We start from the raw sequence: 18783 nt of genomic DNA, 5'->3' as shown, positions 1-18783 counted from the left end.
AACTGCATTCTAAGGGTATAGCTTTACAGCATAGCTGAAAGGTGGGATCCCATTCTTCTCTACTGACATCCAGCAGCAGTTTCCAGATTTTCTATTTCAAACATGACGCTGAAGGTTCAGTCAGTTGTACAAGAAATCTTTTGGCAGCTGCTGGCATTTATGCAGGATTAAGAGTGATGCTTTACCTCAGACCAATGGCAAGCTGCCAATAAAAAAAAAAAAATATCACAGTCCCACTCTAACTCTGGCAGCTTGTTCCCAGCCCTCCCCTTGTGCCAGCACAAGCATTTGTGCAGCCATAGTCAAAGAATTTAGCTGAAATCTAGTTAGGAAAAAAAAAAAAAAAAAAAAAAAAACACCAGTTAATTTTCAGCAGGATCTGTTCTCTAACTCAACTCTATGTCAGGACTCTCAAAAATTTGCTGAAGTTTAACAGAAGAGAAGGGACTGGTCCTTTCCACGGCAGTCCACACCACTGCAAGCTTACAGTAAGTATAGAAACACCATTCATAGACATAAATAACCACAGTTCTTCCAAATAGTATCCACTACTTTATATCAGAGCCACATGTGCTTAGCACCAGCAATATTCCCTGCCTCACACTCTCGGCCTGTTCCTGAAGCGAAAAAACAGGAACATGCTGCATCTATCTTTACCTCCTTTTATAATCACCTCTGGCCTGCACTAGCAATTTAGCTTTTAAGAGAAGGCAGGAAAATCAATGCAAAAATTGGCCATCCACTCAAAATAGCTGCCCTTAAAAACAAGTATCCTCTGATTCGGGTGATTTTTATGTACTGCCAGACTGATAAGCATGAGTGGGGGGTATGGGGAGATCAGGAAGTCTGCAGAGTATGCTTAATTGCCAAAAATAAATCAAAAAAATTCTGAAGTGGTCTCCTCATTCCAGCATATTTACACATCTATCTACAACTCTTCAGGTATGAGCTATGATGTAATACACTTACCTTCTGGGAGGTAAATGCATTTAAGGTATGCCAGAAAGACCTTTTCACTATGGAACAGGATTTAGATGACAAACCCAGAGAAAGGAGCTTATGAGCAACTTACTTCTTTGCCAAAATGTTTCTGTGCATTGCACTAAATATGTAGTACAACTACAACAAATAAAATCTAAATAGACTGTCCTTCCACCCCCACCTAGTGTGTGGTAGTTGCCTCTTCCTTCAGAGAGCTTGAGTTCCAAGAAAATAAAAGAAAAAACACTGGCATATTAACTACATTTCTATTAACGAAGGAAGCATCAGAAGAGATTCACTGGTCCATGCAGATAGCTCAGAACAGATCTTTCACCATCAGAAGGTTGTTTTCACTCATGTATCTTTAGAATACTGCAGCTACAATGCAAGCCTTGAGATGGAATAGCAAACACACTCAGACATAAAGACACTTAAAGAAAACATTAAGAAAGGCTCAGAAATTAAAGAACTGATCTGTAGTTATGCACAGGAGTTAGATTTGACTGATCCATTTTGTTTCTGCTAAGTATTTCCACTTTCTTTCAACTTGTGAACAAATTCAGTTCTATCAGAAATAACATCAGTTGGTGAGCTGCTAAACAGACTGTCTTACATGAGAGAAAAAACAGAAAATTGCAAGTAAGGTAAACAGTCACTGCAGGAAGAAACTGAATTTGGGTTTTGAGATCAAACTTTGAAGCATTTCCACTTCAAAAATAGAGTTCTGAAGTTAATTATGTTGTCAAACATGATTCTTCACAAAATATCTTTTCTTACAAGTAAAGGAACCTCTCTACATCTGTAAAGATCTACAGCCCCCATAGTCAGATGACTATTGACCTTACTGTCCTTGTAACACTGGCAGACTTGTGGTCTTAGCAGTAGTCACAAAAATCTTCAGTTGACTGTACACATGTGGGTTTTGGATTAGCCTTGCTTTATCTTTTTCACATTTTGAAAAAGAAATCTATTTCAGATGATGATCAGAAAGATCTATTTCCCATGCAAAGTGAGGTTAAGTGTCTGCTCCTTCTCTGAAGAAAAGTTTCACACATTTGTTATACAAATTTATTTAAAAGCAATGTCCAAAATAGCCAGAGACTAAAATACAAAGAACATAAACATAATTTATCAGTTGGCTGAAGGACAATAGTTTCTCCTTGATATTCTCCTAAAGGCAGTAAGACTACAAGAATTTTCAGGGATCTTCCTTCTCAAGAGAAGAAACATCCCAGTTAAGATAACCCCTCTCTTCCTTCATTGCATTCTCACCAACATGGTGAAAGAGAGGAGTTGGTGGGCAATCACGTGACCTCTATGTTCTTAGCTTTACTTTTAGATATCTGTAATTTCTATATGCACAACTTCTTGCAAATAGAGAAAGATGAGCAGAATAGCAAAGAGTAAGAGATCTTGTACCAAAGACAGTACTGTTCCACATGAAAGTACTTCGAAGCATATGTTGTTTAATAGTTGTACTAAAATATGCAGCCTCTGAAACAGTATTTCAGAATCAGCCTGTAGCAGTTAGGGACATAATTCTTTGTCTCTCTTCAGAATTTCACTTTCCAAGATAAACGGGGTACTCTCAATGTTAGATTAGGTCAAAGAGTTAGTATCTTAAAAATAGAAGCAATCAAACATAGTTTGTTTCCCCTAAACGCTTAGGAAACTTACTTTGTTTCTCAGTATAGTCACATCTATATCTGTAAATTCTCATGAAATTATTCCACAGAGAGAGGAGGAGGGGAGTAGTGGTAAAACCCCTATGCACCATTTCTAGTACTCTCATGTTATTTTAGAGAACATAATCTGTTCTCAAGAGGGAAAAGGAAAAAATATAAACCAGAAAAATCCTTTGTAAAGATGAAGACTAATGGTTTTAAATGTAAAAAGAAAGAAAAGTCAAATGGGAGAACTGCATTGTCAGGTGAACCTCAGAGAAATTCTGAAGTGGCATCTGTAGCTTGTGTTAAATGATCTTCTATGGCAGGGACAGGTAGACAGGAAATTAGTAAAGGCAAAAATAAAAACTTCTGAAAGGTCCTTTACAAGCTCTCAATAACTTAAAACACTTGTAAGTTTTTGTGCAAGTTGTAGTGAGCACATAAATATACAAGCCAAAAATAAAGATATACCTCTTGTAGCTTTCAAAAAAAAGACTTCTTGGGCTTGAGCCAACATAATAAGACTGAGAGTTCCAACTGTGTCTGGAGAGATGTCCACTGTAGGTTCTCGATTTAACGCTGACAAAACCGTGTCTTTAATGTGTTGGAAAGCACCACTTGCAAACTAAGTAAAACAAAATGATACATTATCACTCATGTTTCCAAATAGATTTTTCTCTTACAAATAAAATACTTAGAATATTTTTTTAAAAAAGAGCTTATTTATCATTTAGCCACTGAAAACAATTCCTTGTGACTTCCTATTCTTGAAGTCATTTACACCAAGACATTTATCATGACAGACTATAAGTAAAGATATATTCGTTACAGCTAACAGCATAAGAACATGACAATGTTAATGCATTCCACAAAGAAAAAGAGATTATTACTGTATAACTTGTTAAAACTAAAATTTATATTAGGTAAAATTATTAAATCTTAAGCTGAAGGTTATCAGTTACCAACATGCTTAGGGGAAGGGCTATGGGGAACTGTATGGAATTAAATCCTTCAAAGCCAGTAAATAAAAATGAGCCAAGACCAACTATTTACAATACACCTTTGCAATTAAGAGGGGTGGAAATATATATATATATATACACACACACATACTTATGAATGTGTATATATAGCTTTAAAATTGAGACATACTTATTTGATGTTCTAAGATTAATAATTATGAATTCTTAAGCATAAGCAGGGAGCCTCTGTACCTGATAGTGCTTAGCTGCAGCTTTTAGTCCTTCATCATTATCTAGATTCTGCTCTGCTGCAATCTGGCTTGCCAATGCTCCACAGTTGAACAGAACACAGGTCTTCTCATACCCCAAACTTGCCAGAGCTGCAATCAAGACAGACAGTTGCCAATACTGTTAAGAAAATAAACTTCAGTACTCTAGCATCCTACAGATGAGGCCAACACAACTAATATCTGTAGTTAAAAGATATCAACAGCTTCAAGTAAAAAAAAAAAAAAAAAATTTTAAAAAAAGCAAAAACACAAAAACAAACCCCAAAAAAGCCCCACAATCCCAATCATACTGAGCTTTTAAAGCTGAAGTCATCTTCATCCCTGGAAATATTCAAGGCTACGTTGGATGAGGCTCTGAGCAACCTGATCCAGCTGAAGATGTCTCCGCTCCTTGCAGGAGGGTTGGATCAGACGACCTTTAAAAGGTCCCTTCCAACCCAAACCGTTCTACGATTCTGAAGGCTTTACACAGTCTAATTTAGTACTTCCACAAAATATTTTGACATGAGAAAATATAGAGTGGCATAAAGCATAAAAGCAGTAGTATGAAAACCTACACAGTACACAAAAAAAATTTATCAGTCTTTCTAACTAGAGTATAGCTTTTCTGCTCCTGAAGATACAGAAACACACGCATTACTGAAGGATAATCTGAAATACGAATTTCTATAAATTAATCACTTTGCAATAACTGTCCAATTGCATGCTCTTACAGTATGAATTACAGGGAACTTTTCACCTCCCAAAGCTATTGTTTCAGACTGAAAATGCTGACAAATATTTTGGTTATACATGTACTGAAACAGCTAATGATTTACTTAATTAAAACTTGTGCTCGCTAGACCGCAGTATGGCCAACTCCTATAGTACTTATTAGTCCCAGAGGATGAAGCCCACATTTCTAGAAACAGTAATATCTCAACAGGAACCATTTTGTATCTATTAATTGTTTTCAAAAGGTTAGTGGCCATACACAAGTGCTGGAAAAAACAAAAGACTGCAGGTATTAGTTTCCTAGTACTGTTAAAAAGTGTCTAGACAATCCTCTTGCAGAAAACAAAGCTCAACTAGTAAATTTTCAATTTCACAAACCCAGATACAACTTCTAAGTTATCCTTAAAATATAAAGGTACTAAAGAGGCACATTTGTTTCATTTCACTAACATTCAGCTTCCTTAAATAGCTACATATTTATCTAACATATGCCTGAAGTTTCTGTGTTAGCACTCCCTGACCTGCACCAAATTTTCAAACAAGCAGCCACAAATACGACATGCCATTTTCCCCATTTTGTTCCCTGAGTGAAAAGTGAGTTACACAGTCACTGTATTTCACAGAGATAATAGTAATCTATCTAGATCATCTCACTTCTGTAGTTGATTTTCCATATTTTTTCTAAAAAGAATATCTCGTACAACTTACACATCATTCAAAAGACTAAAACAAACACAAGAAAGGAAAGAAAATATGGCTTTAAAGTTTATGAAATTCAGAATTACCTTATACTCAGAATTACCTTATACTTGGGACTGTATCTCAAGTGTGATTTACTACAGTGAGAACAGTTGTTTAGCAATATAGATTTTCCTCAGACTCATCTGTTTATAGCTCTACCTATGCACTTAAGCTAACATATTTCAGATTACATTCCATGCTGTGAACTGGGTCACGTTTCAAGCAGGCACAGTACCTGTCAGCTACCCATATGATACCGACTTGGGATTCGGGAGAAGATGGGAAGAAAACAGTTTGCCACCACAGCAAGAGTCAGAACTCTCAAGTCACACCTCTGCATTTTGGCCTCACGAAATTCAGAGGAGTTTTACATTGAATTTCCACATGGAGACAGGATCGCCTCCTCTTAAAAGTCAACAGAAATTTTGCTCCCTCAGTAACTGAAAACTCTGCTTTACACCAAAAAACTCCACTGCTAATTCTGATCTGAAATAGAGATACAGACATGGTATAGCTAATCAGGAAAGCAGCATCCGGATATGTGTGATATAGCACTGTAAAGTTACACACTAAAAGACTCCTTTTGTTAATTTCTTTCCACCAAGATCTGCTTTAAAGTTTCAAAATAAGATTTATTCCACTGCTTGTTAACTGAGCATTACTCACATCTCAGTTAAGAATTTATCTGATACTCACATGGACTGTTGCATAAATCTCTCACCATCTGCCTCACAGATTATTTAGACTAGTATATAATTAACCTGCAGACAAGCAAGCTTTCTCAAGCTGCTGTAACATCACATTTATTCAAATTCTCAGGGTAATCATCAACATTATGATTATTGACTCATTTTCTCATAATTATTGTAAGTCTCTGGCAATTCATAGACTATGTTTAAGTCACAATTAAATATCCTGAACATTACTATGAAACAGGTTCAATCATCATGAAATACTATCCCCAAAGACAACAAAACCAACCAAATTCTGAGAAAAAAAAAAACACAGCATCTTCAGGAAAGTCTCCAATTATCCAGAAGAACTTAGAACAGTTAGAAAATAAAGCACAGAAAGGTAAGCACCACTTGCTTATGCATAGGAATGCAATGTACTGTTACATACATAGTTCACACAAGCACAACTTCAGCGGGTTTACACAGAGCATGGAAAACTGCAAAGAATTTCAGTAGTTGCTAACAAAGAACTATATAAAGGGCACAAAAACTTTTTAAAATCTAAAAAGAAGAACTATGCTAACATTTTCTCAAGCTTTGTCTGAAGCTTCAAAATTGCAATGGTCATCATCCGATGCTAGTCATGATGAACACTTAGGTATTAATAGAAACACTAAAAGAATGATGACACATGGGTGAAGAGTTCCTCACTTAACTCAAAAGGATTTAGTCTTAGTTTCTCTACTGGCACGTGTTCCAAACCCATTTAATGATCCTGAATTTGCAGTGCAGAATTGTCCCTATATGACTAAAACAAGTTCTAGACTCAAATGCCTTATGTTTGTAAGTGTTCAAATCTGCATTAAAATATTTTAAAAGAAGCAATATGGGAATCATTTCACAGCACAGGCAGATCCTTCTGTTCTCTTGAACAAAATGTGACATCACACAAGGTTACTGAAGCCAGCTACCATCACTCCTCTTCTTCTGGAGGGGACTTACTCTCTCACAAGCACATCCCAAGAGGGTCTTATTCATTTAGAACAGTAAGAGCTGGCTTACCAAAAACCTACTGCTGAAACTTAATGTTAACTTGAACAATTTTGATTCATGTCAGTTGCAGCTGATCCCTCAAAGTCTGAGAAGCAGACAGCACAACTGTTACCAGACTGCACATCTATTTGTGCCTCCAGAAAACTAATATTAAATCTCAGTTTTATAGAAATTCTTTGCATAGTGTCCATTTATTTATTACCAATGTTGAAGTGATTAATCTGTTACCAATACAGTGGTACTCATTTGAAAGCTATGTTAAGACTATTAGAAAGACTATTAACAGTTCAGCTACCTAAAAAATATCCTCAAAATTTAATATAATTAATACTTGCACCTTCAGTACATTCACATACCCAATTTGGCAGATCCTCCAAAAAGCGATCCTTTATCAAAAGCATCTTTCCATGTAAATGTGACACAGATCTGAAAGTCGGGGAAAAAAGATCTTTATCTCCAAAATTAAATACGAAATCTTCATAACATATCCGAAATTCATGTATTTATTCTTTTATATTCTAATTGCATAAAACATTTAATTCATCTGTAACTTTACAAGCATTCTGGAAGTTTCAGGAAATTATGAAGAGTTATTTCAAAAACCTGTATTCTACCTCTTTCCTTCCTGTTAGTTTGCTCAAAACATCTCAAGCAGACAAGACAGAATAACTCAAAATAATCTTTCAACTCTGCTCATATTCTGAGTGAGAGAGAAATTTATTTCCACACCAAGATATTCCTCTCCCAAGAAATGTGACAGTCAGGTAGAGTCATAGTTAAAGGAAACTACCCAATCAAGCAATTTCCACTGTTCCAAATTACCAGCATATTTGGAACTGGTTTTTAATACCAAAATTCACTCATTTTTATTAGTGAATTCAATACCAGTATTATCAGGAAACGCACTCAGAAAAGAGAACACAGGTAAAAACAGTGTGGTTTACAGTACACTTCCAGCATGTATTTCATAGAAAATCCAAACATTTCACAGAATCTGTTTTGAAGTTTCACAATTTGACTCCTTATTCAATTGATCAAACCAGTTGTAGGCAACCGTATCAGACCAGAAAAGACAGCAAAATTCTCATTTTATGGAGAATAACTTAGAAAGAGCACAGTACTGTTTGCTAATTTATTTTCCTCTAGCAGCAATGCTAGTTCAGGAAGTTCTGGTTCCCAGCTGTTCATTGTTAATTTCACTGATTCACTGATTTCACTGATTCCCTTTGATAGAACAGTTTACAGATTTGCAGAACTTGCTCCTAAAGTTTTCCAGTTTTCCATGTCTCAGTTTGCAGATCACTGTATTTGCACACTAAAAACCAAAGTGTAGTTCTTGGCTACAAGTGAATGCAGCTACATGCAAAACTGAAATCAGTTTGAACTGCACTAAAACTATTTCCTTACTTGTCATCTCTAAGTCTGAAAGAAACCTTTTCTTTAAATCATAACATAACCATTTAAATATTATTTGAATCAGGAAAGTAATTGAATTTTTATCCTATTTGTAAACATATCCAAAGAAAATCCACATCTTTTTCCACCAAAATACAGAAGCCTAAAGATCTATTCCAGCTTCCACCTGAGGAAGACTTGAATAGGCAGGAGTTAAGCTTAATTTCTCCTTAGAGATATGATTCTAATGAAATACGGTAGGTAGGGGGAAAATGAGCTTAATGAACACCACGCCTATACAAAAATTACGTAATTTTTAGATGCAAAGGCAAGAAAAAAGTGGTAAGCTCTTAAACGGGCTTATTCCGTTAGCTGTTGTGAATGAAACATCTGTTCTATTACAAAAAGCAAAGACCATATTTCATATATTACCAAAGGTTTTCCCATAGAAATTATGTTTTTAAAAGCTTTTGTAACATAGTACAAAATAGGCTTCTAGGAAAAAAGAGAGTTGAAGAATCAGCACAACTCTTTCTGACCAAGACTACAGCGACCAGTAGCCAAAATCAAAACATTTCTGCATCTGTAAAACAAAGACAATTACGGCCACAAGAGGTGAAGTTTCCGTACAGACTATACAAAAGCACCTACTAGAAAATAAACAGAGATTAGGAAAATAAGGCTCAGCAAGATTACATGCCTTGCCCAAGAGAAATACTGTTCAGTGGATTAGGTACAGGCTTAGAAGTCATACATCGTCAGTGCTGTGATTCAGTTTAATGTCTTCTTACCTGATTTTCAGAGAATGGAAACTTAGGTTCAATTGAACACAGCTGATCATAGTATCTACAAAAAAGGAAGAAACAGCTATTAGATAAATCAAATTCAGTGTTCTGTTTCTTGCACTGGCACACACAGAAAAGGCTGCAAAAATCCCACACACATATAAATTGTGAAGCTTATTTGTAACTATGGACGATTTGCAGGACAGATAGAAATTCTGCCTTAAGACATTTTTTCAGTAGAGTAACAAGTTCAATACAAGGTAGTCTTCCACAGATAGCGTGGAAACTCCATCTCAATCAGAAGTAGAAGAGTATCACAGGCAAAGCTGCCTCATTCCACTTTCTGATGGAGGATGGATTAAAAAAGAATGTCATGCAAAGGAGTCCCTGTATACACACAGGAAGACAAAGAGTAAATTAAACATTAAGTCACACTGCAAAGGTAAATTAAATACAGCATTTAACATAATATCAAACAAGCTACACTGCACTCGCATCATATCCCGCTCCCCTGCAACTTCTGACTCATCTGTTTAAAGCTCAGTGTCTTTGAAATAGATGCCATTTGCCTTGCACAGTATCAACTGGAAAGCCTAATCCTTGACAAAATTCTTCAGTTGTAAGCTTAGTTTTCATTAGAGCATATGGCAGCAGTCACAGTGAATTAAAACTAGAAGTTTCTCTGTGCCAATACTTGGTCTACTCACAGAGGAAAGTGTTCAGGAAAGAATGCCAGAAAGATAATAGCAAGTATAGCACACAATCTACCAAAGCAACAGTTAAGCAATTCAAAGTTTCCCCGAGTTGCACCCTACACCTGCACCACTTGTTAAACACAACAGACTGGATGCAGAACTCAAAACCTTTAAAATGTCAGCTGCTGTGAACACATAACATGTGAAGCCTGTTTCCTATACTCTTCCTATAGCACTTCCCATACACCCAACACTATATTGGTCAAGTTCTTTTTTTAACAATTTATATTCCCAATATCTAAAACACTTTGCAGTAATGAGTTTCACATTCTGTGAAACAGGGTTAACATTGTTCCTGTTTCCTTACATTACATTATTAAACATCAATCACTGTTGATCTAGACAAGAAGCAGATGTACAATACCTATGTTCTGCAGGCAATAAGTGTTTATTTAAAAACTCAAGAAGTATTTTTAAAAGTCATACACAATCATAAAAATAGTGTTAGCACATTCTTCAGTGAATTGAATCTGCCAGCGTATATAATACTACAGGTTCCTGGCTTCAGCTGAGCCATGGCAATTTAAGACATAATATACTAAGCCATATCAGAAGCTAAAACAATCTGCAACAGTAACCCAGCAGGACTTCCACTAATAACTAAGTTGAAAGAAATTGCTTCCAAGGTTAAAAAAAAAAAGTCTGCAGATGTCTGGTGTGACACAAGTCTAATCAAGATTAATTTTTACTTTTAACAACTTACCAAGTATGTCAAGGGTATAGTTAAAAAAAAAAAAGCACCACAAAACACAAAAACCAAACCTTAATGCATATTTTGAAGCTAATGACAATTTTTCTCACTGTCTACACAAATCTGAATCTGTATTCTACCTTGCCATACCTCAGCATTAAGGTTGCTAGTACAAGAGCAGCCATTATGAAGTCAGATTTCAAATACACTTCCACTGAGAGACTTAACTGTATAAATCAAAGGTGTTTTTCAGAAAGAACTAAAATACTGGCAATAACAGTCTCATAATTTTAAACTATGTGATAGTAAAGTCACTAATATCTTCCAACATTTATGAATCTAGCACATGAAAGGCACTGGCTTTAAAAGAATGTATATTTATTTTTAGTAAAAGACTTTCATTTGTCTGTTATTTTTATCTTTGAAAGCACATAGCACTTGAAATGAAGCAAGATTTGAATATAATTTAATTACAATTTTTTTTTAAAGTGACCTTACATCTAAGGTTTGATCTATAAAAATCAGAGAGAGCACTCCTTTTGTAGTTAAAGAAATTCAGCTTTGCATATTTATGCTCTCTCATCAGTTTAAGTTGGGTCTGATTTATCACATCGTCACACTTTTTTTTCCATTTCCTGATCTAATTGCTTTCACTGATACAGATTAACACACGCAGTACAAAAATTAGTTCAATACTAGCACTGAAGATCACTTCAGCCGATATACTTAAGTGGACTTTCTTCACTGCCTTTGGCTAGTGTCACAATCATTTTCACGTAGTATCACAAAGATAATGAGACTTCCCATGCCATCTCCTTCTGCTTCAATTTAATTTGTTAAACCAAAAGCCACCAATAAAGCAGAGTTGTCTTCCCACATTCCCGAAATACCCTGTCCTCATCTGCCATGAGAGTATGGTCAAGAAGCAAAGCTTGTTAAACGTCCTTGTGAAGTCCAGCATGCCTAAGCACTGGCTGTCTGCGAACAGACTATTCTTTGTACGTCAACAGAACCACCAAGAAACAAGAAAATAAGCCAAGGAGGTGTATGCTCCTTCCAGACATGCACATTGTTGCATTTAACATCAATGAATCCCAAGAACATAGGGCTTTCTGTTTGGTTGGTTTTAAACAAGTTCAGAACTTATGTTACTATTTTCTTTACTATTTTAAGCCTGTGGTGTCATTTCTTTTTATTAAAGGACTTCAAATTCTACTCAAGATTTAAGAGCTCTTTAAAACTCTGCAGACCAAAAAAAAAAAAAAAGTAAAATAATTTAGTTTTGTTTACCATATATAATGGTATACATAAACTAAACATACATAAATAAAACAGTAAATAAAGATGTTAACCATAGAACAGCGTAAAACTGGCAGCACAAAGACAGAAAATAAATATCAAAGGAAGGGTCACATCTGATGCACAAAGTTAGTTACATATTGAAGGATGAAGGTAAAGGTGTGTGTTATTTAAAATAAAATTTACTGTAATCTAACTAACAAGACACAAAGAATAGAAGTTGCCGGGCAACACAGATGAGCATTGTGTGTTTGGCTGTGCTAGAGTGATGAACTATAGAAAACCATACAAACATATCAACTGCCTGAGTTCCAGCTACAGCAATGAAAGAGAAGGCATATGTCAGCAACACAGACCTAGTTCTTGAAGTACTGCAATTTTCTGTCAAAACAGGCATTACACACTCCTAAATGCTACTAAAAATTAGTTATAGCAATAAAATGAGTTGGAAGTCAAGGTTTAAACTAGAATTTAATTAAAATATATATATTGCATTAGGAACCTCAAATCCTATCCCTCCTTCAAAGAATCATAAAGAAAAATCTCCTTCAAAAGAACATAAAAGAGTCTAAGATCTGCCTTCACTCTTCTAGTTAAGAACTGGAGTCCTCAACCCACAGCTGGAAACCAGAACTGCAACTTTTAGCCCTCAGAGAATTTGACCATTCAGAATAACACAACGCACTCTCCCTCTTTCTTTGCTCCTTTTTCTTTTTTAAAAAAAGAACTGCAAGAGTTGTTTGCAAAATTAAACTAATCAAACTCTCACCACCACCCCATCCCTCCAGAAAACGGAAATGAAGTCTAGGGTATCTTTAATATTAAGAAAGGAAGAAAGGAACCCTTTGAAGCTATAATTACACTTAGGGAAAAAGAAAAAAAAAAAAAACCAAAACACCACCAACCACTAAATCAAGCCTGCTATGACAGAATTTAAGGGGAAACATCCGTACCAAGCTCACCTACATCCCCTTTAGAGCACTCAGATTCTCAGAAAGCAAAGAAAGCTTGGAAGCAGGCTGAGATCTTTCCCAGTTACACTGTGCCTGTTTTCACTGGGTACCTCAAACACTTCTCCAAGAGAAGCACTTGTGTTCATCAGTCAAACAACAACACATTACACACTTTCAAAGCTTAAAGCTTTACTGCTCGCTGTTTGCCTAGGAAATGGAGCTGCAATTGAGTTGTTTCTTCCACAAAAGAAAAAATTCTGCAGTAGCTATTCAGCAAAACAAGGCTTCTAAAGATCAGAAAACCGTGGGAAAATCCCAGATTAACTAGCAGAAGATTAAACCCTCATTTCTTAACAGTTAAATGGTCAACAGTACTCTACTAGGTATTACGGTCTATAAAAAGCCACAAAGAAGTAAATGTATGCAAAGGGTATCCACACTGTAATTAGCTCTTCCAACTTGGCTTCACTAACAATCCAGTTTTAAATGCCAACTTTAATAAAAATCTCGCTAAAGGTGTTACTTAAACATAAGACTGAGTACAACTCTTAAAACAGCAACAAAAAAATCCTGGAAGTTGGAGAGGTAAGGGAATTTTTAGAGGAAACACAAGGCACTCAGAGGCTTGTGCTCTCTCAATCACAAGTTCAGCTGGATACTTCCAACTTCTGGGTGTGCAGTCTGACTTTTAAAAGTAACTGTGCCTTACAGAATATTAACAGAATACATGTCAGAATATTCTCACAGAATAGAAACAAGCTTATTTCCCAGCAACTCTAATGAATATAAATGGTCAGACAGGGACAAAAGGGACAAAGCACTCATAACTTGTCAGAGATAAGGTAAAACATACATATGACTTTATTTTCTCTACTTTAAGCTAATTCAGACCTTCATCTCATCTCACTTCCACTGTAAAGGGAACAAATATTCTCAAATGATGCAGTTTAAAATGCAGGTATTTTGTAAGAGGATGCCTTAGTACAGCTTCTGTGTGGCAGGGATATCACTTCCTGTTCACATATAAGGTGGCACCGGTGCAGAGCCACATTCAACACCTCCTGACTACTGCAACAACACCTGGGCCAGCTGAAGTCATCTACTGATCAACAGCAGAGAGAACAGAACACTGCATATGGAATTTACTTAAAAGGAAAACGTTAATTATGCAATTGCAAGTGGTTACTCTTCATTATTCAGAGAGAAAATGTAAGGTGACGTTACATTCTATAGCTTGAATTAATTTTACGACCTGCTGACGCTGAAAGAAGGAGGTCCCGCTCAGCCCTGTGGCTTTCAGTGACACTATTTTTATCCTCTTTTGCACCAGCTCTGATATTCATCAGACCTTCCACGAACTCATCTAAGTTGCTCATCCATCAGAAAGACATGCACACCTTTTGCCTTCCAGAAATGGTGTAAGAGAATGACCAGAACTGAAGAGACTGCTTTCTTCTTTTGGCAGCATAGAGCCGTTAGATAGGGTGAAATCCTACGATGTGGCTTGGCCAAACAGGGATTTCAGATAGAAACTCATGTTTTCATGACTGGTACCATTAGAAGCAGCAGCTCAATTCCAGTGTTCAAGGGAAGATAATAATATGCCTTTCAACTGGGCTAGCAGAGTCCCTCTTCCAGTTGATAGATGCTCATTATTTCCCTGACCTTCAAAAGGCATACACAGTACTACCTTCAAAAGCAGATGTAGTAATAAACAAGAATAGAACAGGAAACTACAAAGATACCATAAAACATGATCAGTACAGTCACAGCTTTTACAGCCCAAACACCCAGTGAAGGGTTGATAAGCTCAAAAAACATCAGTAACTCACTTTACAAGTCTTGCCTTCTTTTTAGTAAGTCACTTGTTGCTTTTCCTTTCCTCTTTGTTTTTTTTTAGTTTATAAATAAGAAATTCTAGTGGATATCAAATGTATTTCTACTTGTTCATGACATCGCAGAAATCTGTCATGTCTACAAATACCACTCCTCCCCACACTAGAAAAATCTATCTTTCTTCCTTCTTAAAAAAAACCAACTTGCTGCCACTATGTAAAAACTCATATTCTAGTATTGCAAATCTTTGATTACAGCTTTGCAAATAGAAGTGTGTACTTAGTATTAACCTAGTGAATGAATCACAGTGATCCCAGTGAGTAGATGAGCTACAAATAAATGAGCTCAAAATGTTTCCAACATGGAGAAACAGAATAACAGGATTACCACAGTAAGTCAATACTGCAATCCATAAACACTCTAGAGATAAGAAAGAGTGCTTTTGTAGGTGATGGAGCAGTTAGCCCTGAAACAGGCTTTATGCAGTTTACTGGGCAGAAGGCATAGATTAATCTTTTGCGCATCTAACCTATGATAATTCCAGCACAGCAGTAGCACCAGTAAACTTCCTTTTTCTCAGCAAACTGAGTATGTTAAGTAGAAAATAAGGATGTGATTTTGCAAATACATTAACAAGCTGCTAAACACAAAAAAAAAAAAAGAAGGAAAATATGACAGTAAAAAAAAAAAAACACAAACTGAAAAGAAACCTATTGGCTGTAACAGCAAAACGTAACACTGAAAAAAACCCACACACCCGCTCTCTTCTGAGAAGGAAAATAGTCTGTGATTTCTGCCTAGATCCCACCGCGACTGGTATGTTACAAACACTGGGAAGGGGAAGTTGACGGGGGCAAGGCCTCCTCTCTACGCCTCCCCCAGGGCCGGCCCCGCGCTCTCATCACATGCCACCCCACGGCGCCCGAGCCGTGCGGGACCTCCGGATGCTGCCGGACACCCCAGCGCTGGGCCGCCTGCCCCAGAGGCGGAGCCTGCGGCGGGCACGCAACCCACAGGCTGCCGGAGCCGGCCCGGCAGCCCCGGCCGCTTCCTCCCGGCGGAACGTCCCCTCCGCACCGCTCTGCTCCGCCCACACCTGGGCCCGGCTCCGCCGCGCCCAGGGCCTGGGCTTGGAGCTACTACCGGGGCCCCTCAGCCGCGCAGGGCACCCGGGGAAGGGAGGCGGGGGGTGCGCACCCGCCCGCGCCCCCGGAAAGCGGGGGTTGAGGGGAGGGATGGCGGAGCGGGGTGTAAGCCCGGGGGGGACTCGGCCGCCGAGGAGCCTGGGCCGGCCCGGCCCGGCCCTACCTGAGGAGGGTCTCAAGCGCGCTCTCGTGCTTGTCGAGCTGACGGCCGAGCGCGCTCTTGCGGAGCTTGCTGAGCTCCTCGGCGGCGCGGCAGTGCTCGGCCTGGGCGTCGCCGCCCGGGTAGCTCTGCTGAATGAACTTGCAGAGCGGTTTGGCCAGGTCCACCTCCGAGGCCTTCTTCAGCTGCACCGAGATGAAGTTCGTCATGGCGGCGGGGGAAGGGGTGGGGGGCGGGCAGCAGGCGCCGCCGTCACCGTAGCTTCGCGCTCCCTTTCCTCCGCGACCGCCCCCGGCCTGCCGTGTGCGCCGCCGGCCGTAGCCCCGCGCTTCCGGGATCGTCGCGCGCGCCCCACGACGCAGCGCCGTCACACAGTATCCCCGCCTCCCTCGCGCAGCCTCGGTGCGCCGTTACCGCCTGACGGGAGTGCCAGCCCCGCCCCCCCCCCGCCCCTTACCCCGATCGGGGGGTCGGCCCAGCCGGACCGGTTTTACGGAGAGGAGCGGGGGGGTGTTGGAGGAGGGCGGTACGGGGACGGCGGGGAGGCGACTGGATCCCAAGGCAGGCAGGGAGCTTGAGGGCTGCTGCTGGAGAAGCGCGGGTTAGCGAAAGACGTGACCGGGGAGCTGAGCTTTGGTAAGGGAAATTTGGCTGGCCGGTAACGTAAGTCGTCACAGGCCGGTGAGAGTAGTGGCTACTGGAAGGTAAGTGAGATGTTCCGGCTTGTAACGCGTGAGAGGGGAGCAAAGGGCCCCATAGAATCACAGAATAGTTTGGGTTGGAAGTGACCCTTACAGCCCCCCTGCAAGGAGCCCCATAGAATCACAGAATAGTTTGGGTTGGAAGTGACCCTTACAGCCCCCCTGCAAGGAGCAGGGACACCTCCCACCAGATCAGGTTGCTCAGAGCCCCGTCCAACCTGGCCTTGAATGTTTCCAGGGATGGGGCATCCACCACCTCTCAGGGCAACCCGTGCCAGTGTTCCACCACTCTCACTGTAAAAATTTTCTTCATACTCAACCCACCCTAAGAATCGATATTTCAAATAAAGTAAAATGTTACTTCTCCGTAGCAAACGTTGAAATGACTGTATTGGCAGTGACACGTGTTGCTGTAATTATGGATCTGTCATCCACATCAGGCTTGCTTTCTGCTGTGTCAGCCCAGCATAGCTCAAATAGGCAAAACAGGCAATCTGCAAGGCTGGCTTGCCTGAAGACCAAAAAGGGATATTCAACCCGTATTCTCTTTTCCCCCTTTCTTCTGCCACTTCTTGCAGATAGCTAAAGCTGTAAGCCTGCTATTTTCTTACTATATACGCCCTGAGGTGATGATACCATAAAAAGGAGTGGTAAAAGTGCATTCATTTAAAATTATGTAAAAGGGTTTGGTCTCATGTTGCAGCAGACCACGAGTTTTGCTGTAAATTAAAGCTGATGATCCCTTTCTACTGAAAGTGTACTCTACTAGATAGAGCTATCTCCTTTGTCATCTCAGGAACGTCTAAAGTGGCAGCATAAGAAAAGGGTAGAGCCTGGGAAATCAGTCTTAGCTGCTCCTCTCGCCACTGGGAGGGGCAGCTCCCCCAGGATTAACTGGCCCTGTAAATAATCCAGAGATGCTGCGTTAACAGCAGCCAGACCTTCCCCGGTACTGGTGCAGGGAAGGAGGCAGTGGAATTGTCCTTGTTCTCCTGCTTCCAGACACCTTCGGTGGGGCCCAAGTGGTTATCCTTCAGAGCCTTCTGGGTTGCTTCTGTTACAAACCTTTGTTACATTCCCAAAAAGTGAAAATATATGTTAACAATTCCTTGGTGCACTCCTGCCTCCCTGCGCTGAGTAATCACCTGGCTCAATTTCTCATAACACAATCAAAACCAAGAGACAGTTGACTTTATTTTACATTCTTAAAAAAAATATATTTTTATCACACAATGAATACGGAAAGCAAGCTGTCCTGCCCTACTCTCATCTGGGTATGTGAGTTCCTCACTGCTTTTTTTTTTTTCCCCCGGGTTTTATTGCCCAGATGCAGTTGGAAGCATTTGGTCTCTTAGCCTGAGTCAGCCTTGCACTGTCTGCACTTCCCTGTCCCAAGGAAAACCTCCACCCTCACAAGCTTAGATTCTGATCAGTCTTAAGACACAGTCAGCTGGGCAGTCGCCTCCCTTTGTTTCCAACATCAAGACCTTACCGGGTATAGTTAGCCCACACATCATTACAAGATACGTGGCTGCCTATATATGGAAGATGGAAGCCATCAATACCTTCCAGCGTAACAGTCATAAACACAGAAAGGGTGTGAACAGGGAAGGGCAAAAACTGCAGCTATGAGATCATAGTTCTACTTTGGAGCCGTGGTGACCTTTAGGTGGCTGTTGCTTAACAAATGCAAGGACTGATACTTTGCATTCCTAAACCGTCCACCAGCAGAGCACAGAAATTTTGTCTTCAAACAGGTCACCAGAACTTCAAACGTAGAAGTGATTTGCTTCTTCCCCACTGATTTCTTAATAAATCAGTACTCCTCTGAAGGCTTTGTTCAGATTATTACAATTATAAGCAGTAATGACTTGTCTCCTAGTTACCTCTGACTAGTTAAGTACTATTTCCCAGTTTAGAGATGAGGAAGCCACATAGTAGTTATCAGTGCAGGGGGCATAATCTCCATTTCTGACTCAGA

The 18783-nt window shown here is 39.4% G+C and overlaps 1 protein-coding gene across 2 annotated transcripts in view; it reads right to left on the bottom strand.

Moving 5' to 3' along the window:
• Positions 1-16358, bottom strand: part of PDCD6IP (programmed cell death 6 interacting protein) — a 34583-nt gene extending 18225 nt beyond the window's left edge. Inside the window, exons 1-5 of one of the 2 annotated variants that reach the window (XM_086742878.1) lie at positions 16105-16358; positions 9269-9323; positions 7439-7508; positions 3863-3990; positions 3120-3273 (exon numbers count right to left, since the gene is read on the bottom strand). In XM_086742878.1, the coding sequence (XP_086599004.1) occupies positions 3120-3273; positions 3863-3990; positions 7439-7508; positions 9269-9323; positions 16105-16310 (613 nt within the window). In that variant the 5' untranslated portion in view covers positions 16311-16358. The remainder of the gene's footprint in view (positions 1-3119; positions 3274-3862; positions 3991-7438; positions 7509-9268; positions 9324-16104) is intronic. The other variant, XM_086742880.1, reaches the window with a different exon arrangement.
• Positions 16359-18783: the final 2425 nt, after the last annotated feature.

Source organism: Chlamydotis macqueenii, chromosome 2 (genome assembly GCF_036417535.1).
Source record: "Chlamydotis macqueenii isolate bChlMac1 chromosome 2, bChlMac1.mat, whole genome shotgun sequence".
NCBI lineage: Eukaryota > Metazoa > Chordata > Aves > Otidiformes > Otididae > Chlamydotis > Chlamydotis macqueenii.
Note: the sequence above shows the minus strand (reverse complement) of the source record. Positions and strands in the feature narration are given on the sequence as shown.